Here is a 25532-nt window from a genome sequence, read left to right on the forward strand (position 1 = left end):
AACCCAGTTCATTTGTCAGGCAGTTCCTCTAATGCAGGGGTGTCAAACTCAATTTCATTGAGGGCTGCATCAGGGCTGTGGTTGACCTCAGGGGGCAGGGCGGGCCCCTCAACTGTGTGGGTGTGGTCAACTGGGTGGGCGTGGCCATCTTGATGCCACTCCCCAAACTGCTGGTATGTTTCCTCTTTGCATTGGGTAGACTGGGCCAAAGCTACACTGGCCTGATCTTTCCTCTTTGCATTAGGTAAACTGGGCCAAAGCTACTCTGACCCAATCTTTGTTCTTTGCACTGGGTAGGCCGGGCTGAAGCTACTCTGGCCTGATCTCTCCTCTTCACATTGGGTAGACCAGGACAGCCCCATGGGCCTGATCTGACCACATCTGGCCTGCGGGCCTTGAGTTTGACACCCCTGCCAGTGGTGGATTGCCCCTGGTTCACACCGGTTCTATAGAACTGGTAGTAAAACCAGCGGGAGGCTCTGCCCACCGACCCTGATGCCATCAAAACACTTCTGTGCATGCGCAAAAGCACGCGTGCGCGCGTGGCCCCGCTGCGAACCGGTAGTAAAGGTAACTAGAACCCACCCTTGACCCCTGCTGTAATATAGTGTTTCTTAACCTTGGCAACTTTAAGCTACGTGGACTTCAACTCCCAGAATTCCCCAGCAACACTAGCTTGGAAATTCTTGAAGTCCATCTAGTCTGCCAAGGTTGACAAACACTGCTCTATTGGAATTCCTTGCTTAGAGGTAAGGAAGGAGGCAGTCTTCCCAAGTGAGGAATTATCTGTTTGCTGTGGGTGCCCATTCAATCTGGTGGTGGAAAGGAAAATAACAAGTCTCCAGTTACTGCTGCTTATCCCATTTGTCTTCCTTGCTTTGAATATTTTGTTTGAGAATTTTTCTTTAGCATGCTTGGCTTGGACTGTTGACACACCAAAGAGTGGAGAAAGAGGAGAGAGAGAACAAACTGCAGCAGGTTTTCTTCATCTTTGGAGTCCAAAGAGTCTCATGAGTCAGCTCTCTGTCTACAAGAGGCTTTGCCACATCTGGATAATCACTTTTTTGTTTCTGCCATGTCCTCATAATGTTGACTTGGTCTTTGTCCCAAAACATACCTTTTTTAAGATTTGGGGCCATCTGCTCCGTACAGGACATTGGGCAGCAATTGTTCTTCAATAATTTTGATCTGCCAATCTTGTTGAATTGTACTTGTTGCAATAGCAAAGGGATTTTTTTAAAAAACAGGGGTGGATTGCTAAGGTTGGCAATGACAGAAACCATACCTGAAGCAACTTTAAGACATCCTTTAAAGATTCTAGCTTTAATAGAATGGAGGAAAATAAATTTTATGTTCAACAGAGAAGATTGGTAAAGATGTTTTATCATGGATATATGTTAATTCTCTAAAATTGCTAAAAAAGCTACTGAATAATTTTTTTTAATATTTGGTGTCCATGTTGTGAATTTCAACATTTCTGGAAAAGGATTTGTACTAGAATGAAACAAAATTTAACAGCTGAATTCCCATTTTAACCTGAAGTAGTTTTATTAAAGTTTACTAAAACATATATTTCCCCTAGCTATACTGAATTAGCTTTGTATATGTTAACACAAGGGTATTATGTTTCTCACAGAAAAGGATGTCTAATTCCCTTTTAACCAACATACTTTAATATGCAAAATAATTTTAAATTGACAAACATTTAATTAAAATAGGACACCAACTCTGGTCTATAACTCAATATAATTTTATACAATAAAATTTGAGTTTTTCTATGTATACAGTCAATATTTCAGTCCTATGGGATATTTAAAGTAAAACAGATTTTTAAATTTGATTGAATATATTGTCATTTATGATTTTATTTGGTGATTTATACTTGTTGATCATTGTTCTTAATTATCCTTGCTTGAAGCTTAATTATGATTTTAGTCATTTTTAAATGATATATTCAATCATTCAAAATTAATTTATACCAGGAAACTACTATCTCTTTGATATTTTAGATCCCTTGTTCATTTTGCTTTACTCTTTTATTCTCTTTGTGTGTTTTTTTATGTATATTTTTTCCTCAAAAACTTAATAAGTGGGGGGGGAATCAAGATTATAGTTTTAAAGAGCTTTCCCTCTTCTTCCAGCTCAGATTTTGCAGTGGATTTGATCTGCGCGCTTCACTGATTCTTTGGCAGCTGATGCAGCCCAGCTTTTATCGGACACAGACCTCCACTAACATTTTGGCTTGCATAAAAAGGAGGGATAATACTTATCTGCTTGTGTCATGCCATCTGGTATATTCCATAAGATATAGCATATCCTACACGAGCACCTTATAAATACCAGTATTTATAAAAGCTCTGTACCTAGTTTCAGTAATACATGATCTGATAGGTAGTAGTTATCAAGAGCAATGGAAAGCTTTTTGCTCTGCCAGTTCCAGTCCCTTAGTAGTTGCCCCTTGTTTGCTAGGCAACTTGTCAAGTACATAAAACCACCATTTTAAGCATCTGCCTACATTCACCTAACCCTGCCGCAGCTGTTAGAAAGTGTTTGAGTGATTGATAGTTTCATCTCCACTAGCAGATGACAATTGGCAGGAAGAAAAAGATGCCAGGAAAATCAACTAATCCCTTTCTTTAAAATGCCTTACAACAAATCAGTAAGAATAGAACCATCCACTGACTTGGTTGTAGCAGAAGAGACATCAGCAGTGGGGGCCCGCACAATTTATACCACCATTTTTTTCAATCAGCTCAAGGATTGATGGTTAGCACGTCAGCTCTGTCTTGAGAAACGGCTGTGCAAAATATCTTATTAGGACAAAGAATCACTTGGAACTTTTAGCTTAGCAGTTATCCAAATATGTCCTTTTTAAAATTAGAAATAGCAAGTCCTTTACAACAAATACCTTATTATTATAGCAATAACAATACCACTTATATACTGCTCCGTAGTGCTTTTACAGTCCTAAGTGGTTTACAGAGTCAGCATGTTGCCCCCAACAATCTGGGTCCTCAAGGATGTAAAGCTGAGTTAACCATGAGCCCAGATGAAACTCCTGGCAGTGGGCAGAGTTAGCTTGCAATACTGCATTCTAACCACTGCACCACTATGTCTTCTATGATTATGGTTAGTGACAGTCAGCCAGATATTTACACTGAATTTGGCATTTTTGTCCATCTATCATCATGTCCTTCTTAAAAATGTGGAATTGCCAGGTGTTGATGTTCAATAATACCAATGCTGTTGTCACAGAACGTAAACTGTTCTGAATCAAGATGCCTTTTGCAATTGACTGGTGGTGATTTTTTCAATGCCAATGGTGTTCAATGGTGCTTCCAACATTTTGGGATTGCATTCAAGACACCTATTATCATTGATACTATCAGTGCTTTATTTTGCCACAGTCATTCTAATTCAATTTGCATGTCTTTGTATTTTGTAATTTTTCTCCAGTTCTTTTTCTTCTATACTGCTGTCTTCAGGTACGATCAGATTATCTAGATTTTTTTTCTTATCTTTCTTTTCAACAACTTGTTAAATCTGGGGTGCTATGTGGCAGGTTGTCTGGGTTCTAAACTCCCAGAGCACTTTAGTTCTTCATTTTCTATTATTTTGGCTATTTCGTGGTCTTACCAGTTCTTGTTTGCAGGCAAATGGTATTGACTGATGATGCAAAGTAGAATCATATCATGCATATATGGCTAGGAATAAGATTCACTCCTTTAGGAAGTGAGAAATTGGGGTGTTCCCTTTTTTAATCTGCAGTTCCCATATGCTTATTCCCTAAACTAACTCACTGATATTTTGGCAACTATGGTTGATGGGGTCCTTTAAGGGATTTAATTTTGCCAAACCCACCAGATAAAGTCAAAAGTAAAATAGAATGATTAACTTAATGCTTAGATATGAATATTGTTCTTTTTTAGATAAGTGTGTTATATTAAGTTCTTGCAGGCTTTGGTCTCTATGTTTGTTCAAATCAAAGGACATATCAATATTCTGAAAGGGCAATTGGACATGTCTCTGTGAGTTCTCTTTCAGCAAGCATATCTCACTATTTTATTCTATGCACAAGATTACCTTCAAATACAAAGCAAATAAAATACCCTGAAAGAAAAAAAAATTTTTTTTCTTTCTTCTCTGAGATTCTTCTTATAGAAAAGTTTTGCAGAAGTGGTATTTTTTTACTGGAATGTTAAGGACCAAATCTTGGATCTTCCAGTGTAAAAAGTGCTGTGGGTTGCTGTGCGTTTTCTTTTTTTTAAGAAAAAAAACTTGCATGTTCTATTATATAACATTTCTCTACTCTTCTAGAACAATAGAAACAATAGAAACAGGAGTACAGGTCAAAAATTCAAGTATAAATTATCCTAAAAAAATTTTTTTTTCATCAGCTAGGACAAGTATACTCTCAGTTCTTTAGTAAAAACAAGATAAGGCTTAGATTTGCAGTACTGTAAAGCCAACTCTAAGTAATTGTCATGTATCCATATAAAATGTGACTATTTTAAAATTTGATTTCATGCTACAGGTAGTCCTCGACTTACGACCACAATTAAGCCCAAATTTTCCTTTGCTAAGCAAGGCAGTTGTTAAGTGAGTCATGCCCCATTTCACAACCTTTTTTTTTGCTACACTTGTTAAGTGAATCATTAGGCTTTAAATGGATCATGTGGTTATTAATCTTTTGATCTGGCTTCCCCCATTGACTCTGCTTGTCAGAAGCTTCCTAGGTACAGTTGCAAATGAAAATCACAAGGCCCTGAGATGCAGCAACCACTGTAAAGACATGGTGGTTGCCAAGCAACCGAAATCTGATCACGTGACTGTGGGGATGTGTAAAAACTGCTCATAAGTCTCTTTTTTCAATTACGTAACTCTGAACCATCATTAAACAAATGGTTGTAAGTTAAGGACTACCTGTATATTTTTAGTCACTTTAAGGAACAATTTTCCATTCAGAAAACTTTGAATTAGATTTAAAGTTCACTTGGGAGGTTTGCCCCATTCTTTAGTCCATTCTCATCATTCTTCAAAGGAGCTGTTTCATTAACATCTTGGATTTTTTCTACTGCTTTTAAGTTTCCTTCATCCTTTTCTGTCCTTGCATCCTCATGATCTTTCTTTTCTCCGTCTTCCTTCACCTTTTTCTTCTCTTCTTTTGCAAGCATTCTGTAGTTGTAGTAATTCATAATGAAGAGGAATGTCCCAGCCAAGACCATCACTGCCCCGCATTTAATGAACATGTATTTGTAGTCTCCAAAGGTGTCAATCAGAGTACCTGTGAATGGAGAAATGACATCTTAATTATTAGTGATGCTTACTGATCAAAATAGAATAAGGCAAATTTTGAATCTAGATTGCTAAAATGGTTAGAGAAAATGGCATCTATTCAATCCCACAATTAAGGATGGGCTTTACTTAAAATAAGAAATCTCAGCAAATCCTAAACTAATTTTGAATCAATATTTTGCCAACTTTTTCACTTGCGGTACATGCATTTCATCCTCCAAATTAATGTGCAATCATGGTTTCCTTTGACCATTTTCTTGACCTTGAGATACTGTGCATTTAATAACCACCATGGCGACAATTTATTGAAAGCATGGTACTTAATTATTCTAACGTCTAATCAAACAAACCATACATTTTGTAACAAAGATGAGATGCTTCCAGCTTGGGTGGATAAAAATACTGCAGCAAGGAACAACATAGCCCACCTTCATGCTTTAATATGGTGGCATTAGCAAAAACATCAAACAGAGGCTAATTGCAGCTATTCTCAATCTCTGCTAATCAGGATGACCTTAAGATCTGCAAAATACATTTCAATGAGAGTTTTAATGAGAAGAGTACTGGAAAATTCAACAGTAGAAGAGTATTTCCACCTCCTCCTTTGAGAATAAGAGAAAGTCATAAAACACACCAGGAAAAATTACTTAGTCCATTAAAGTAAAACCCACTAGTAGGTTGTTAAATGCCAAAGAACCAATCAATTTACCACTTATTAAATAGGGAGCAACATACTGAACTCATATCGCAAACTATTATAAAGCACTTTCTAGCCTCATTAACAGTCTTCAACAATTAGCCCTAATCTGCTTCTTAAAACTGCATACTGAAGAAAACATGCATGCTGACCTCTCACTCTAAGAAAGAAGCCAAGTCCTCGCATTAAAGAAAGGATAATTGAATAATAAATATTTTTTGTAAAACCATTGAAATCTGAGGTTCCTTTTCACTTTTTTGACAATTAATGGTCATCTGGTATAAGTTGAAGTATCATCATCCACTAAACATCTGTATTTCAATTATTCTCTCATTTACACCACATGCATTTAAGGGTACAGCTTTTTGTCCAAAGCCATTTTAGTTCCACTAGAGTCAACAGGGTTAAATCAAATTAAATCCTGTGGAGCAATTATTTTCTTAACAGCAAACCGCAATAACTTAATATAGATTGCAGTCATTTTGAACCTGCCACACATGGTCCTTAACTTCCTCGATTCAATAATACTGTTCTTCTAAAATAGAAACAACAGATACTTCCTATATCTAGATTTAAAATCTAGCTAAATCATCCTAAAATAAATCAAAAGGAAATGGGCACATAAAAGCTGTTAAGCAGTGGATTCTCTCTTGCTGGCAGTTTTCAGATAGGGATGGCTTTCAGGAATGATTTAATGGATTCCTGCAATGACCAGAGAATCAGATAAGCTGATCTGTAACTCAAACATTCTATGGTTCTAAAGTGATGCTGTTACCAGCAGTGATCCCCAAGGATTTATTAAGAAAATTAAATATTTACCTTTGATGCACCTGGCTGCATCCATTTCAACTTATCTTAGCAATATCCTCTGATAAAGATTTCAAATGTTTTATGAAATTGCTAAACGTGTATTAAACATATGTCTTCAGCATATGAACAGTATTGCTATAAATATTCACATATTTATTTGAAAGGCGCCCCAGGACATGTTATCAGTGAGATAGAAGGCATCTCACTGTAATCAATAAAAATAAATGAAGTGTAAAGATCTGAATGATTATTAGATGGTCATGAATAATTAGAACTATCCATGTATTTTAATGTCATCCAATGATCATCTGGATTTTTGCAGTTCAGATGGTAAACTATGTCTGTGCAGTCCTAATCCAATGCTTTAGCTATCTGAAGACTGGTTTTATCTTGACTGCTGCTGGTTTTAATCTTATGACCACTGTTTATTTTTATATTTTGCCTGTTTAACTTTATATTAAGAATAATTAACTACTCAGCAGTACAGAAATGTAATGAATGAACTGAGATCCTATTTATACATTTACTAAAGGAAATTACATGAATATATTATGTTAATCTTTATCCAAAATCTAACTATTAAACTTGCCAGCAAAGAAATTTGAAGTTTTGCAAGGCACAGAACATTTAGTTAGCAAGGTTCATCTAAACTGATTTTTAAGCAGCCTTTAGGTAGTTTTAACAGTTTAGTTCTGCAACATCCATTTTAATGAATGAAAATTCCAAGGGAATGAATTTTCTTGCTGAGTGATAGTTTTATTCCTTGAGGCATACTTCGGATGAACCTAAATGAAATTTGAAAACTTCAGAGAATGTGGAATTGATCAGGACAGTGCAGAATCAAAAAATCAGATTTTAAGAGTAGGAGGGAAAGCGTTAACATCTAATGCTTCTTCCTTGAAATTAAAAGTAATGATTTTTTTAAATTGTTGAGCAGACTAATGGGAAAAAAAGAGTATAAATGTTCTTACCCCCAATAGGTGGCCCAAGTAATATGGTGCAACATTCCACTATAGTGACTAGTCCTACAGCACTCGTGAAACGGCTGGCGCCAACAAGATCCATGAGAGTTTCGAAGAGCATTGCACAAACCATACCAAAGGCCAGGCCAAAAAAGATAGAATAGATGACTAAGCCCATGTAACTTGTTGCCAATGGGCACAGCAGGTGGCAAACGCCATTAAAAGCTATGGAGAAGCTGAAAAAATACTGAATCCTTGGCCGCACCCATTTGCTATTTGCAATGATCCCAGTAGCTGGCCTGGCTATCATGTCAACTATTGCTAGAATGGAAAGGAGAAAAGCTGCTGAATATTCATCAATCCCACGGTGCTTTGCATAAGGAGCCAAAAAGACAATCGGTGCAAAAAATCCTAAAAACATCAGCACGTTCCCTATCAGATAGATCAGGAAGCCTCTGTGTTTAAAAAGCGAAAAGTCAAGGAACTTGTTGACGTTTTCACAACAATCTCTGTCTTCCTTTGTTTCCATATCCTTGTCCCCCATTTCGTCAATGCCTCCATCAGGTTTTTCTCTTGCGTCCTCTTTTGCATCTTTGTTTTTTTGCCTCTTGGGTGTTGGTCCAATTGGTCTGAAGAGGGCTCCAGCTACGCAGCAGTTCAGCAGAATTGCCCCAAGAATAAAAAAGCTCCCCCTCCATCCAAAAGTGTCAAAAAGGAACTGGTTCAAGGGTGCAAGGGTGCAAAGCATGACAGGACTTCCTGCCATGGCAAGTCCATTTGCAATGGGACGTCTTTTCAGGAAATACTTCCCAATGATTATTACTGAAGGCTGGAGGTTCAGGGCAAGACCAAGTCCTGTAATGAGAGAATAAAAAAGAGGAATGTTACATCATTAGATTAAAAAAACATGTTCTATTATCATAGAGACTAATCAATTAAAGGGAGTTCCAAATAGTTCAGTGGCAGGAGCATATTACTAAATCTACTTTGCCCCAACTCAAGATTCCTTAGTGGTCTACATGTTTTGAAATTACGGATCCCAAAAATCCACTCAGCATCACCAGGTCTTGGGAGGTTGGCCCATTTACAGGTCAGATATTTTCTAAAACTCATCTGCGTGAAAACTGATGTGCAGATTTATTTTTAATAAACTTTTCAAAAGTAAACAATAGGTTTGCTAACAAAATCTGTAACCAGAATCTATACGCAGCAGTATTTTGGACAGCCCTATCTGAAGAATAAACTGCTGTGAAAAGGGCATTATTTTAAAGTCATCATGACAAGAGCCAGAAATACATATAAGCGGATGAACATTTTATAGGAGAAGGTTCTTGACTGTGCTTTGAAAACAAAGGAAATCGTATCTATTTTCTGGCTCTATTATAAATCATGACCAGCATGTGAAATAAAGAGGTCTGGCAGCTATTCTTGCTCTTTATACCACATTTCTGAACTTGTTCTGAAAAAAAGTAAATATATTGTCATAGAGGATTTTGAGGACATGGTAGCCAGGAAATTAAATAAATTTTATAACTTCTTTTAAACGAGAATAGTCTGTTCTTGATGACACTTTATGCTTTGGTGCCACTGAATACTAAGTGCTTATTTATTTATTTTTATTTTACATTTATGCTGCTTTTCTAGGAACAGCCCCAAATAACATACCAATAAGGACAACAAACTGATGAAGGGAATGATGGAAACCATCAAAGTATACTACTGGAGAAAGGAATTCTCTACCACCTACAATTCGCCCGAACCTATTCATGAACATATATGCCAAAGTGTTCATTCCACCAAAGTAAATCTTGAAGGAAAAAGGGGGCTCTGGAGAATTATATGTATGTTTTTGGTTCTGATTCTTGTTTGACTCTTGAGAGTCTTCTCTTGGGCTTTTGGCAAAGTGGCTTAATACAGTATGTGATCATAAGAGCTCAATATTACTATAGCAATGCCTCAGTATACAACACTATGGTCAGAATGTGGCACCATGGTCATAAATGAAAACCACCAGGTATCTCTGGGGTCTTCTCTTGGGACATATAACTTCTGTAAACTGGGCTGTGGTGGCGCCAGTGGTTAGAATGCAGTATTGCAGTTTAATTAAGCTCACTGCCAGGAGTTCGATCCTTACCAGCTCAAGGTTGACTCAGCCTTCCATCCTCATGAGGTCAGTAAAATGAGGACCCAGATTGTTGCGGGCAATATGCTGACTCTGTAAATCACTTAGAGAGGGCGGTAAAGCACTGTGAAGAGGTATATAAGTGCTATTGCTCTAGAAAAGAAAAAAATTACCTGTGATGAATCCAGCACAAATGTATAGTTGAAAAATGCTGGTGCAGAATGCTGCTGAAACCATTCCTATGCCACATAGTAGCCCTCCAAATATGACCACCGGCCGGCTACCAAAACGATTCACCAAAATACTGCTAAGGGGACCTTTAAAAAATGAAGGGGGTGGGGAGAGGAGAGAATGAATCATTTTTATAAATATGTCTCTAATGTGACATACTTTAAACATTGATAGGTTTGACAGATAGGTTCTTAAATTCATGAATCAGAATAAGCATTAATTAAGGTGTAGGAATGTCTCCCAGCTGAGTAGGAGAAGAAAGATGCTTGTACAAAGTCTGTCAAAAATTGTCATTTTTGGAAACATTTGTTTATGTACCTGGCTAATCCAACCACTAGCCATAGCATTTGAAAAGAGAAGGTCACATCTGACAAAGGAACATCTAGAAAGAAATTGGAGGGAAAGGAGAGCAGAGGAAAATGGGAAAACACAGGTTGCTTAGCAGTAAGTATCATTATCGTATGATGCATGAATAGTATGAAGGAGAGGGAGGGAGGGAGGGAGAGAGAGAAAGAGAGAGAGAGAGAGAGAGGGAGGGAGGGAGGGAGAGAGAGAAAGAGAGAGAGAGAGAGAGAGGGAGGGAGGGAGAGAGAGAGAGAATTGTGTCAGACCAACAGTTTTTTCATAGGTTCGTGACATTCAGTCTTTCTATTTCAAATGCAGTCAGAACTCATCTTTCCATTTGTAGGCCAGAACAAGATATATGGGTAAAGACATGAATTCAGTGCTGTTTTTTTTTCATTAGGGCTCAGTACCTGAACTGCAAAACTCTAGATGATTATAAATGGTAATACACCATTTCTTTGCTGACAGCTAGTGATTGCCTGGGTTTTTAAAGGTCAGATCTGATAGCCATAACAGAGTATTGCCAGGAGGTTAGCGCAAAACATAAGATAACATGGAAACTATCATAATTCATTATAGAAACACAAGTATGTTTTATCACGAAGATAATACAATGTTTACTAGCAGATTGCTAGATGCATTAGTCTACCAAAATGAAAACAATTGACATTAAACTCTAACCGATCTTTTATGATATACATTTATATGTAATAGAGATGCAAAAATGGATGGATGGATAGAGATTATATCCATAAATATACAGAAAAAAAATGTTAAAAGTGGAGACAAAACACGTGAAATGCAAGACACCCTGTTCGAATTTCTTTCAAAGCTCAAATGTGATTTGGAAATATGCAGTGACAAACTATAACAGCAAAACCTAACAAATGCTAGGAAGATGATATTATGACCATTTAACATTCACTTACCTTTGGTGCACGTATTTTTATATAGAAACGGCATAGACAAAATCTGAATGTTCTGGCTTTGTGACTTCATTGAGCTCACTCGTGCACTTCTAACCATATCAAATCAATGCCCTGCTAATTGTTTATGAGGATATAGCCTGAAGATGCAGATTTTTTTCTTGGCCCGCCCTACAGTTAATTTAGTGTTTTCTATAGCTGTTCCTGTAGCTGTTCCTCTTTTCTACTTATGCTTTTCTGTTTTCCCAACACAAGTTTTACTCATATGAATGGCTTCAGTCAGGATTCAATCCTGGGCTTCATAGTTACTACACGAGTCTAACATACTTCTGAAAGAGCATTAGATTATCTGGATTCTTTTCAATCAGGATTCAGACCTGGGTATGCAATTGAATTGATGACAGATAATAATCAGACCAACCAAAAATCAGAATATCCTACTTTTCATCCAACCCAAGAACTGGAGGAGTGAACATTCATGAAGCTATGAGAAAAGCCCTTTATGTAGACTTTTTATTTCTAATAAATAGCTCTATATATAAAATCTACCAACTGAAAGGATATATTTAAAATATCTGTTGATGATTTCAGGCTAAACTGGATGGAAGGCACCATACGATTCTTTAATTTTAATTGCTATTTTAAGATTTTTTTTATTTTGGGGGGGGAAATATTGGAATTTGATAAAGAGTTGGTTGGAAGAAATTTTGTTAATAATTAAGTCAATTAATTATTTAATTAATTGACTTAATTAAGTCAAACCGGAATTTTTCCTTTTGGGAATGACAGAGGGCAAATATAAGAAAGACATAAATTATCTATTACTGCATATACTTACAGCGGCACGGATAGCCTTTACTCAGAAGTGGAAAGAAAAAGACACCCCAACTGAAGAGGAAAAACTAGTAAAAATTTTCAACTGCGTGGGACTGGATAGACTCACCTTGGAACTCAAGGATAAAAGTGAAACATTGTACTATAAAATCTGATAAAAATTCTACAAATGGTTAGATAAAAGGAGGATAGCCGAGACAAATGTGTAGTGTTAGACTGGAAACATATATGTTATTATAGATAAATATGTATGTGAATTGAATAGATAAGTATATGTAGGTATAGATCAGCGGTGAGTTCTATTCACCTTTACTACCGGTTCGCAATGGGGCCGCGCGAGCGCTCGCTTCGCTCGCTCACTCGCTCTTCTGCGCATGCACAGAACTGTTCTGATGATGTCGGGGTCGATGGGTGGAGCCTCCCTCCAGTTTTACTACCAGTTCTATAGAACTGGTCCGAACCAGGGGCAACCCACCACTGGTATAGATATGTATAATTGTATAGGAATAAGGTATAAATTATTATTATTATACTATGTTTAAATAATGTATAAGGTCTAAGGAATATATTATTATATTATCATTAGTATATTATGTATTAGTTTAAAGTGTTGGAAGATACTTGGGACTAGTGATGTCATATCTATGTCCAATGTTTTTAATTTTGACTTACTGATAAAAATCTTTTTTTAAAAAAAAATTTTGGGGCGGGGGGAAATGAATTAGCATTCTTACTCTTATGGTTCTATGTAAGAGAATTTATACCCTCGGATTATATTTTGGATTGTCCTTCATTGTATAATCTCTGCTAAGTGTCCCCTTACTTTTTATGAAAGGCTTTAAAAGGTGTTTAAATGTCTGCTTCTTAATTAAGAAAGCAAGGTGAGAATGAAAGTAGAAGAAACAGCTGGCAAGGATCTTCTGCTATACTCATAAAGCTGCTCTTTACTTGTCTTGACCTTGCTAAGGAAGTGATGGTTGTGTTGATAGGTTCCCATGAAACATTTCAGAGCTGAGGAAGTGGCCTCAGAGGTTTAGTCAACAGCTGCTGGAAGTTTTATCAATATGGCCTGCAGCTTTTAAAAAAATGGGAGGAAGGGAAACCACCCGAGAACAATCATTACTAGTTGCTATGTGGAGTCAAACAAACAAATGCCTGGCTCCTTATAATAGGGAGCTTGGAAGACTCTGCCTTGACCCTTCTATCTATTAAGGACAGCTGTCTGCCTGACTTGATGAACCAAACACAGGATTTTAAGAACAAATATCTCAGCGATCAAATTAGACCAATTATTTTCTTTTAGTCTCCAACCCAAGCGGGGAAAAACAATTATGTATGCAACTTTGGCAATCTTCCAAATGCTGTCCATTATTTTCTACATATTTTATGCATCATCTCTCTGCAGACAAAAGAGTTGGGGGAAAACCACAGAAAATAAAAACAGGATTCTGATTTTTATGCTGCAATTAAATTATGAACCAGAAATTACCAAGAGGAGACACAGTCCAGGGATAGACTTCACAATTTTCATATGAAGTCTGTGTATACAAACAAATATACACCAACTACATTTTAGACTAATGCCTTACATCAGGGGTGTCAACTCACGATGACACATCATCACATGACGTATCGCAACTTTTCCCCCTTCGCTAAAACGATGGGCGTGGCCAGTGTGTGACGCATCAGGCCCACAGCCCACGAGTTTGACAGCCCTGCTTTATATGAACCCAGCCAATGTGATTTGGGATTGAATAAACCAAAGTTACAAAACGTGACAAAACGTGATCCACTGGAGAAGGAAATGGCAACCCACTCCAGTATCTTTGCCATGAAAACCCCATGGACAGTACCAAAAGGCAAAAAGATATGATGCTGGAAGATGAGCCCCTCAGGTCGGAAGGTGTCCAATATGCTACTGGGGAAGAGCAGAGGGCTAATACTAGTAGCGCCAGAAAGACTGAAGTGACTGGGCCAAAGCCGAAAGGACGCTCAGCTGTGGATGTACCTGGTGGTGAAAGGAAAGTCCAATGCTGTAAAGAGCTATATTGAGGGCAAAAGAAGAGGATGACAGAGAATGAGATGGCTGGATGGAGTCACTGAAGCAGTAGGTGTGAGCTTAAATGGACTCCAGAGGATGGTAGAGGACAGGAAGGCCTGGAGGAACGTTGTCCATGGGGTCGCGATGGGTCGGACACGACTTCGCAACTAACAACAACAAACCAAAGTAATAACGGTGTTACAAAAACTTAAATTGTTGGTAGAAGCAAATGAGTAGAACAACCGAAGTTTGACCATAGAGAATAATGAGTATGTGTAAGAAGGTGAAGAAATGTCTTGTCTAATGTCAATTTTGACATTAGTCAAGAACCAGAGATAAGAATGTTATCTGCCATGTAGCTTGCAAGGCACATTTGACCTAGTAACCTAATGTTCAACAAAAGGACAGCTTTTGTGATGATGAACTACAGTTGACAAAGAATGTAAAGGAAGGTGGAACAGGTCAAAAACTCCTAATACATGCACACGACTATGTATACAGGGCACTCTTGTCTTTCCCAGTCCCTGTACATCACTTAATCAGAGTAGAGTGAGGCAAGTGAATATAAATGTGTGAGTAATGCTTATGCAATTGTAAACTTTTGTAGGTTTATAAAAACCAGGAATAGGGGATGCTATGGCTTCTATACATATCCCTGGACTCTAGAAGATCTTTGTAATTCATTGAAGAACAACCAGAGCTATGGGAGGTAGTCCATATCTCTATTCCCATTGCTCCTGCATAAGAACATAAGCAGCGTCTTGCTGGATAGTCCAGCAGTCTGTTCTCATAGTGGCCAACCAACTGCACAGGAAGTCCACCAGTCTTCTAGTCACCCTGCATCAAGGTTAATAGCCATAGATCCCCAAGACTTGATCCAAATCTCTTTTGAAACCAGCCAAGCTGATACCCAGCATCACATCTAATGGTGGTGAATTCTAAAAATTAATTATGCGCACATTATATATGTGTGCGTATCTATATACCACAGTCATGTTTCTTCTAAGTCATTTCCTTTCTAAACAGGTTGGAAGAAGAGAGTGTTCCCACAACCTTGCAGGAATTGAATATATCTGCGTGGATGGCAGCCAATTGCTGTCTGGAACTTTTAGGGTATGTGTGAGAAGGTCTATTGATAGGAATCCAATTGAACTTCACCCACTATATTTTTATACCTTTGTCCTATGACATCATATAACAAGCCAAAGGGAATAATGCTTGGGGGGGGGAGAAATCAACATAGACCCCTAAATCAGGTATGTTCTACCTTGAAAAACAGTTTGAAATGATAAATTGTGGCTCTACAAACCAAACAAAATTAAGAAAAGTCCTTATATTTATTACGGTGTGTTACTTCAACATGGCAGATAAAGCGTTAATGCTTGAAGATTGCCTAGATCAGGAAACAGATGCCACTGGAACATTAAAGCTAAGCTTCTTTTGAGAGAGAACATTAACAGTGTTCTAGAAGTCTGGATGCGGGACAAGGGACTCAGTGGCTCAGTAGCTAAGACGCTGAGCTTGTTTGAAAGATCGGCAGTTCGGCAGTTCAAATTCCTAGTGCTGCATAATGGGGTGAGCTCCCGTTACTTGTCCTAGCTTTTGCCAACCTAGCAGTTTGAAAGCACATAAAAAATGCAAGTAGAAAAATAGGGACCACCTTTGGTGGGAAGGTAACAGCATTCAGTCTTTGGCGTTTAATCATGCTGGCCACATGACCATAGAGATGTCTTTGGACAGCGCTGGCTCTTCGGCTTTGAAACGGAGATGAGCACCACCCCCTAGAGTCAGGAATGACTAGCACATATGTGCAAGGGGAACCTTTACCTTTAGCTAGAAGTCTGCTTATACTGCATTGAGTCAGGGAGGATCCAACCTGAGTCTCTTCCTGATACTATCTCCTTTCCCAGGGCTGAAGGAATGTTTCTGCCCTTTTTGTTTCTGTAACAACTTCTGAGTATTCCCATCAAGGTTATCTCTATTGCTCTCTACAGTTAATGTCAATACAGATGGCAACCCTCGCTTTGTAGGGAATTTTCCCAAATATGAATGTGCCTATTATCAGAATAAGCTTCAAGCTGTAGATGAAAGATCATAGTAGAATGTTACTACTACAGAGCATTCCTCTTTGAATTCTCAGGTATCACTTGGCCCTACTAAGCAAGTAGAAGCATGCATTTCATGAAAATATTGCTTAAGCAATTGTAATTAATAAAACACTTGAAGGTTATCTGTATTCTGGGTTCCCTTGAGTATTTTCATACTGCATAAACTCCTGAAGTTCAAATCTGTAACGATGGGTAAATGTGATGTGCACATATAGCCAAATGCTCTTAGAATAATATTTGGCATGTCCACCAAGGGAGGTTACAATGAGCCCTGCCTTGGATAAATGAATGAAGCTCAAGGGAGTATAAGGCAGCATCATATGCTCATTTTGGCTGGGTTCATACATCATGACAAGCCATCACTTGTTTTAATAATAGTATAATGAATACGCCACAAATGGCTGAATTCACACATCATGCTAAGCCAAAGTACACAGATGATTAATTGAAGAACAATTTTCCATTTGGGGAAAATAGTTATAGTTTTATAAATTCATTGTTTGAAAATATTTATTATTAGTTGCCCAGATTTTGTGGAAGCTGGTTGCATACAAATCTTTTAAATCAATATACTCTCAATGCTGCTACACCTGAACATTTGCATTTCATTTTCATATTATTTAGTGAGCCAGTATGCTCTGACAATGGATCACAGAACTATGAGATGAGCCAAGAATCCATTCCTATGACAACAGAGATGACTTCCTGATGCATAATATATGGTGTTTCTCAAGTGCCATTTACAATATTGCCCTAAACAGGACTTCCCTTCCATGCCATTAGTAGAGGAATAGGACTGACTTTGAGAGTTTAGAATTTGCCAGAGCAGGAATGATAGCTATTTTAGATACCAACTGACACTTGGCACCAAGTCTGAGAGATACAAAACAAAGGGGAGTTTATTAGGTCATAGAAACAGTAGGAAAAAAAAAAGCTAGATTTTTTAGAAATCATTGAAAACTCCTACTGACAGTGAGCAATTAGTTGCTTAAAATGGCTTTCTTATCTAGTTTATTTAACTTTGCTGTGTTGAGAGAACTTTTTCCAATTTGTTCAGGGGCTTGAAACTTGGGTTACAATTCCATCTGATCTTCAAGGATTGGAGGACTCATCTCACCGTATCATTTGAGCTGTACATTCAAAAGGAAGTTGTTTTAATAGAACTGTTCTTGATTTGGCACAGGGAAAACAGGAAGGACCTGTACTGCTTTAGAAATGGCACATGTAGCTTGTTTCACATCATTAATCTTGATTGATTTGGCACTGTAGCTTAATAAAGTGTTGTCATTCAGTAACTCACTCATCCACTGTTAAAACAGTTTGACTAAAACATTTTTAAATGGCTGCAAACCAGGGGGTAGCAATCTCTTAATGTATTTTTTTTCTTGATGTATATTTTGAATCTATTCTTGAATCTGAGGAAAAACTGTTACAAAATAAAGTACCCTTTGCTAATCCATTTTAAGTATTACCTAAGCAATTATGCAAACAACATCACTCTGGCCTCTCTTATAGACAAAGGTGAGTGAGAACAAAGTTTCTACAAAGATATTTGACCTGTGAATAAGTATACTGTAGCTGGAATGCCTTCTCTGTGTTTGCAAAAATCACTGATTCAGAAAAGAATCTCTGTTCAGCAGCTTCTAAGTCTCAGTGTTATGTTCCTTCCCCTCAGCTGATACCATTACTGGGGTGTTTTTTTTTAATCAGGGCAACCTGGTCTACCCAATTATGGGATGGAGCATACTGCTTCTGTTTTCGCCTTTCAGCCCCAATCCAGGAACCTTCATAGGCAGTTGCTTTCGCGACAAACTATTTTTGTGTTAAATTTATGTTTTGCCAACAAAGAAATAAAGGGAGACTAGTATAGAGACTAGTATATGAGGTGGCTGGATGGAGTCACTGAAGCAGAAGGCGTGCGCTTAAATGGACACCAGAGGATGGTAGAGGACAGGAAGGCCTGGAGGAACGTTGTCCATGGGGTCGCGATGGGTTGGACATGACTTCGCAACTAACAACAACAAGTATAGATCTATTTCAAGCTATTTAGCTCTCATCAGCTAGCCATACCCTTCTGGAATCCCAGAATTCAACACATACATGCTACTCTAAAGGTCTTGAGAATAAAATGGTTACCAAATCTTAATAGAACACTAATAGTTAATTGCTGCTGAACTCCATTCTGGAACCTCAGATTAGTCTTGATGGCTCCTTGGCTGTTTGACTTGGATAGGCTTTGCTTCCTTGTCCAAATATTTATTATTTTATCTCTACCTATGTCAGCCTTCTTGGATAAGTCAGGCAGGAAAGACGAGTAGATGAGCCATATCTATTTTGTTGTAAGGCTACATTAACAGACTATTGCAAGTTTGAAAGTTCAAATGTCCTACTTGCCACATTTACTGTAATTGCTGGACCCATTAGGACGGACTTTCCTAAGTTTCGTTCTTTGACTGTTAAACCACTTGCGATTAAAACCTCCTGCCTCTCTTATCTGATCGTTTCCTAGGCAGCATCTCCTCTCTCCTTTCCTCAAAGTTATCTATGCATTCCATTACATCCTCTTTCGAATCATGCTTTCAACTTCACTCAAGGTTCTGCTTAAATTATTGACTCGGATTCATACATTACACTAAGTTGTAATGTGGGAGTTTTAATTACTTCCATCATAAATATTCTATCTTAGATAAAAGATTTGCATGGCTCCTTCCAGTTCCTGAACATGTTTGCAGTCTTCCGATTAAACTAATGCATTATTTAATTTACACCGTGTTTATATTTTGTAAACTATTTATTTACATTCTACTAAAATTATTGGAGCAAATATTATTGTATTAGCAGCTTTATCATATTGAACTCTCTTCTGGGTCCATACAACCCAATTTCTGTATTTGTGTATAATTGAATTTGTCTTTTGCCTGATCAGACTAAACGTGTTTCCAGCATTTGTATTTGATTTCTATCAAAAGGTTTTCCAGAGATGCATTCTGTTTAAGAAGTTACTAAAGAGTTGATGCAAGGATTGGTTTTAAGATATAATTCTTCCTCTGTCCAACTCCAATCTTCCTTGGTAATGAGATCATCATATGAAACTTCTTTGTGGGCAAGTCTCTACATAAGGTAGACTATTGCAATCATTTCTGTGAGCAGAATGGTACACTTGCCAGTCTCTGGAAATTCCAATAGAAGAGAATATATGTAGCTCAGGGTTGAACTGTGAAGTCCACAGTGCCCTCTGAGCTTGGTTGTTTCCTTGTAGACATTTCATTCCCTAATGTAGTCAGGGAATGAAACATCTGCAAGCAAATAATGAAGCTCAGAGGGCACCATGGAGAGTTCAACCTTAAAAAGAAATATTTCAAATATACTGCAGAACCTTACAAGAAACATATTATGTATTTTTTGTATTATGTTATGTAATCTTGTTATGACACGTATTATGTAATCTTGTGATCCATGTCTTGGCTGTTATAGGAGAAAGCTGGAACCCTATAGAACAGGGGTGTCAAACTGGCGGCCCATGGGCCGGATTCATGGCGCGCAGGCCACGCCCACCCCTGCTCTGCAAATGGGGAAAGTGTTGCGAAACGTCACGTGATGGCAACATGACACAGCAAGTTTGATAACTGTGGTATAGAAAATGTAATTTTCTTAAGAATGTAATTTATTTTGTTATACTAAATAAAATAGAAATAATAGAAATACACATACTGGTTTTTCCCCAAAGGAAATTCTTTCACCTTTGAGAGAGGTGGGGGGAGAGGAAGGGAAAGGGGAAGGGAGGGAGGGAGAGAGGGGGAGGGGGAGGGAGGGAGATAGAGGGGGGAGAATGAAAGAATCCCTTTCTTATCTGTCTTTCTTCCTTCTTCTATAAAGATACTTGGCTACATTTCAGTATAACTTCTGGAAACAGTTCTTTTTCCTGCATCAAAATATATGAACATAAATAAACACATATAGCAGGCAGATAATGTTACCGTGTATGGTGATGCCTGCTTCTCTTTACACAATAGTATCAGTCACCCCTACACAAAGGTAGCGTTATAGCTCTTTGCTTTAGCTTCTGTGTAAACTTTTAGGCTCCAGAGCACTTGCATATCACCAGCATCATGCCATTTATCTTCAATTTAAAGTCACTTAATCGTTATTAATAAGGTAGTATAATGTTTATATGAATAGGTAGAGCAGAAATAACACACACGGTGATGTCACTGACAAGTTAATGAGCTACTGTCATCTCTTCATCACAGACAACGGAATAGCTAATAACAGTGGATGGATATTTTTTTCATCCAAAAATGTAAAAGCGAATGTTTCATTGGGAACTTGCTCAGGAACTAAAAACTGGTTTTAAGATGCTAATTTCTATGAATCTATGATTTCAGTGCTCTTTACTGATCTGCTTATCTACCGTGAGTTGCAACTACAATCTCAGGCTTTACTTATGTCTCAGCTAGAATAGGCTTCCTCTATCTGCCACTGCAATTTATAATAAACGTTGGGTAATAAAACTATACAGGTTTGAGTATATAGAAAATATTCAAGGCCAGTTACCTACTAAACGTCCTAAGTGTAGTGCAATGGCCTACAGGCCAGAGATTCACCAGTTGAGAAACTGCTGGCTGAAGAAAGGGTTTGTTAATATCACAGGGATAAAAAGAGCTTCATATTCCAGAGTTTAATCCAATACTTTCAAAGAATAAATAATGAAGGCCAGTAATTAGGATATCTGTACAGTGTCTCAGATTAACAATATTTCAAATACTTCGGTACATATGTGGGCATATTGAAGACATAGATATTAATTCTGTAAGCCATCTAGAATCACTTCATGGGAAGATGGGTGGCAGGCAAATTTAATTAATTAATTAATTGATTGATTGATTGATGAATTAATATGCTACGTTAGAGGTTTTCTGCTTGTCTGACTCAGACACATGAGGATTCATACCTATCAGGTATGAAGCAAGAGGAGATATAGTGGCAAATGTTGTCTATTAAAGCTCCCTTTCTGTGGGCAATCTGCACTCTGAAATTAGGACAACCCCACAGAGTTTTCCAAAAATTAGCAAAAACCAGTCCTTTTATCTGGCCCTGTAGTATGACTTGCAAAACCACTGTTGCTTATTTTACTGATATATTCATGTATTGTGATTGTTATGGTCTGCAACAAATTATATAGCTACAACTTTTCCCAAGACTATAGGCTGCCCTCCACTGCTGCTGCAAACCTTAGAAAAAATGGGTTTGGGGTAAGATGTTGCAGAGATGGATTCTATTTATATTCCTTTTTGTCGGAATCCAAAGCACAGCACAGTCCTAATAAAAGCACATTCCTAAAACACCTAAGTACTACTTTACAGGGAAAGTCTACAGTTTTATTTGAAAGTAGCCCTGGTCAACAAACATCATTAAGCTTGCTGTAGATTGAAACAAATGTATAGTTAATTTCAGAGGAACAGCAGGAACTTCAAAATCCCTACTTCCTCCCCATCAGCTGGGACTTGGGAGGCAGAGAATAGATGGGGCGGGGCCAGTCAGAATTTTTACTACCGCTTCTTCAAACTACTCAAAATTTCCGCTACCGGTTCTCCAGAACTGGTCAGAACCTGCTGGAGCCCACCTCTGGAAGAGGGGCAGAAAGATTCCTGGATAGGTGGACTAAGAGCAATGGGGATCAACCTCAGAGAGCTGCTTCTGGGAAATAAATGTGTCTGGGTCTCATCACTATGGAAGCCATTTTGAAAGCAGACAAGCCTATTCCATCACACTCCATTTTTGCCCCAGGCAGCCATTGTGTAATAACATTTAACCAGTGGAATAGTTTGCCTTCAGAAATTGTGGGTGCTCCATCATTGGGGGCCGGACCAGAAGACCGCCAACATCCCTTCCAGCTCTATTCTATTCATTTCAGTTCTCATTCAAGAAGCTTCTTCAATTCTGATTTAAGGGGAATGGAAGGATTTGCATTTTTACAGTCATCTGGTTGTTGGCATTCTGAGAATCAGTCATTAGCTCTCTAAGAATTGTTGAGGTCACTTGGAGGTTTATTTGCATCCTCAAAGACACCTGAATCAGAGTGCAAATAGGTATGAAACCTTCTTGGGACTGCTGAAAGGATTGTGTTGCAAACAGATGGTGTAATATCTTTCCCCCTCTGTTGAGGGAAGACTGTTCAATTTTGACATAGATGGCCTCTTATCCTTCCGTTTGAAACAGAAGAGTGTTAACGACCAGATGACTGCAAAAAATATAAATCCTTCCATTCCCCTCCAGTCAGTTAGAAGTGAAGAAGCTTCCTGGATAAGAAGCTAAATGTTTTAAATATTTATTTTTTAAAAGTCTAGTTGTATTTTGGAAAAAACATCTTTGGGGCAACCATGACCTGGATGATTGAAAACGTCCATAGACATTGTAAAATAACATTCACAATGTATTCTTTAGATTCCAAACTTATAAACTAACCCTAAGAAAAAGGTTACCTGCCTTTTTCTAGGAACTAAAAGTAATTGTCTCATTTTAAGTAGCAAAACATTGAAGTGTATAATTTTTGAATTCAGGTTAACCTTCAAATTGCATGATTATAGTAAAGAGAATGCATATTTAATTATTCATGTATTAACTGCAGCTAGAATTGTATTTGCACAAAATTGGAAAAGTGAAGAGATCCCTACTGATGATAATGTGATTAGGAAAATATTAGAATGTGCAGAAATGAACAGATTAACGCTTGCAATTAAGGAGAAAGAACAAACTGAATATTATATAATATGGGGATTATTTTATCAATGCTTAAAGAATAAAAATTATTATTATGGCTATTAGAATTATTTGCTTAATATTATTATTATATTCTTATTAGAAGATATATTAAGAGGGAAAATGAATAGGTTTACTATGTTCATACTACAATTGTAAGATCAGAGAATTAATATCAATGTAATGAATGCTGTTGTAAACCTTGATGGTTATTGCAGAGAGATATTGTTTAAGGGAAGATGGAATGTTTATATTAAATTAATTAATTAATTATTAAAAATTCATTATTTAAAAAATTAAAATTAATTTAAAAATTGCATGATCCATTACTTTCTTTCTTCCCAATTCTTTACAAATGTCCTCACTTTACTGGTCAGTTTTAACCAGAGTATTTTACTATTTCTTGATATGCTTAATTACAATTACCTCTCCTTCAACTGAGAATTAGTATTTCAAATTCCACTTGGGGTGAATGCCTACAGATTGAAACAGCTTCAAGAATATAGCTCTTCTGTTTCAAACACCAGACAAAATTGAGCAGAGCTGATATTCTGTCCATGACAGAGAACCTCTCTAATGAAGATCAGAAAGAAATTATGAATAACAGCACATTTAAGAGGTCTACCAATCAAAACTATTATTGCCAGAATATCAAAGGCAGCCAAGCATTAGCTAACATAAATCAGTGTAAAATCACATTACTAAAAGCATGTTACTGATACACAACATCTGGTTATCAAAGTTATTTTTCTCCCAAATAATCTATCTGAAATAAATATTTTCATTGCTTAAAGAAGTCTGTTACTGAAAAATTGTACCACAACTTTGCATATTCAGTTTTACGCAGATGGAAATATGTTAATATTTTGCATAGTCATTCCTATACAGATGGAAATTTATCAATAATGAGGCATCCCCTTCTGTCTTCATTTTATGTAGAATTAAGATGGTTTATGGTTTGATATCTGATGTTAAGAAAAGGCACATGATGGGAAACTGTTCAGGGAAGAGCAAGCAGAAACTCGCTGGTTATTTATAATGAAAAGTTTGATCTAAAATTTGTAAGTCATTGTCACAGGACTTTTTGTTTTTTATTTCTAACATGTATGTTTAATTTTTCAAATTTATGTAGTATGTTTGTACAGCTGCTCACCTTACAAAAGTGTGATTCTGGGCAATGTATGACAATTAATTAAAAAGAAAAACCAATACATTTATAAAAGCAGTCATCTTTTACAAAACTATAACCCCCTCTGAAGGAGATCGGCAGTTTAGAAACAGGAAATATAATAATTAAAGGCTATAAAACCACATGAGCAATGGGGGAAGGTGCTAACTGTAATAAGAAAGACATCGCAAGATCTCCCCAGTCTCCACACCCAAACCATTCAAAGATGCAGGTTGTCCTTTATTTAGGGTCACACCTGGCATCAGAGTTTGCGTTGCTAGGCAAGATAGTTGTTAAATGATTCACACCTGAGATTTTTGTCATGTTTGTTAAGCAAATCACTACAGTTGTTAAGTGAATCATGCAGTCATTAAGCGAATCCAGTTTCTCTCTTTGACTCTGCTTGTCAGAAGGCGACTGGGAAGGTCGCAACAGGTGATCACATGACTCCAGGACACTGCAGTCATTGTGAATACATGCCAGTTGCCAAGCGCCCAAATTTTAATCAAGTGACAGTGGGGATACTGTAATGGTCGTAAGTGTGAGGACCAGTTATAGATCATATTTTACAGTGACATTGTAACTTTGATCAGTTGCTAAATGAATGGTTGTTAAGTCTAGGGGTACCTGTAGTCACAGAAGTGGACATGCCTCCCCCATCAGATGACCTCTAGAGCAGGGGTTCCCAACCTGTCAGTGGCTGGTTGGTAAGCACACGCACAGCCCCACTTGCAGGAACATCTTGGGGGCTCATGGCTCCACTCACACAAGCATCATGGCCACTCACAGCCCTACTCACAGGAATAACAGGTGTGCCTCTTTCCCCTCTCCAGGCTGCCAACCCGGAAAGGTTGGGGAACTCTCCTTTAGAGGTATTGGAAATTTCTAGATATTTATGAGATTTGGAAAACCAGAAATCATGTAACCTACTTTTGCTATTTACATAAACTATGTTTTATTGATCGTCCAAGTACTCAAAGCATGTCAGCTGGATCCAAAGTGCTAATAACAGGAGGCATATTAGTAAGGTTGTACTCAATTCTGTCTCTCTGGGTTTTTCCTTTTTTCCTGTTGACGCTCCTTCCAGCATTTCTGGTTTAATGCTAATGTAGCCTGACAGCAATACAGGCAATGGTCAAGAATGCTATGGGACCTGAATGTATAACATTCCTCAGGAAGTCTAGGACTGCAGCTAAAAGTGATTATGTGCAGCAAATCACCAACAGTGATATAA

At 37.6% G+C, this 25532-nt stretch overlaps 1 protein-coding gene and 1 long non-coding RNA gene across 3 annotated transcripts in view; one reads left to right on the forward strand and one right to left on the reverse strand.

Annotated features, from left to right (window-relative positions):
* Positions 1 to 1523: 1523 nt before the first annotated feature.
* Positions 1524 to 25532, reverse strand: part of LOC117679018 (monocarboxylate transporter 2-like) — a 36246-nt gene continuing 12237 nt past the window's right edge. Inside the window, exons 2-4 of one of the 2 annotated variants that reach the window (XM_087887958.1) lie at positions 10060 to 10203; positions 7774 to 8619; positions 1524 to 5284 (exon numbers count right to left, since the gene is read on the reverse strand). In XM_087887958.1, the coding sequence (XP_087744084.1) occupies positions 4983 to 5284; positions 7774 to 8619; positions 10060 to 10123 (1212 nt within the window). In that variant the 5' untranslated portion in view covers positions 10124 to 10203 and the 3' untranslated portion in view covers positions 1524 to 4982. The remainder of the gene's footprint in view (positions 5285 to 7773; positions 8620 to 10059; positions 10204 to 25532) is intronic. The other variant, XM_034440608.3, reaches the window with a different exon arrangement.
* LOC132709715 (uncharacterized) lies at positions 15728 to 20077 on the forward strand. Its single transcript, XR_009620717.2, has 2 exons — positions 15728 to 15838; positions 19846 to 20077. It is a non-coding gene; the product is annotated as an uncharacterized LOC132709715 (long non-coding RNA).

The sequence above is a fragment of the Pantherophis guttatus genome, chromosome 2 (genome assembly GCF_059756535.1).
Source record: "Pantherophis guttatus breed Tessera chromosome 2, ASM5975653v1, whole genome shotgun sequence".
In the NCBI taxonomy this organism is placed as follows: domain Eukaryota; kingdom Metazoa; phylum Chordata; class Lepidosauria; order Squamata; family Colubridae; genus Pantherophis; species Pantherophis guttatus.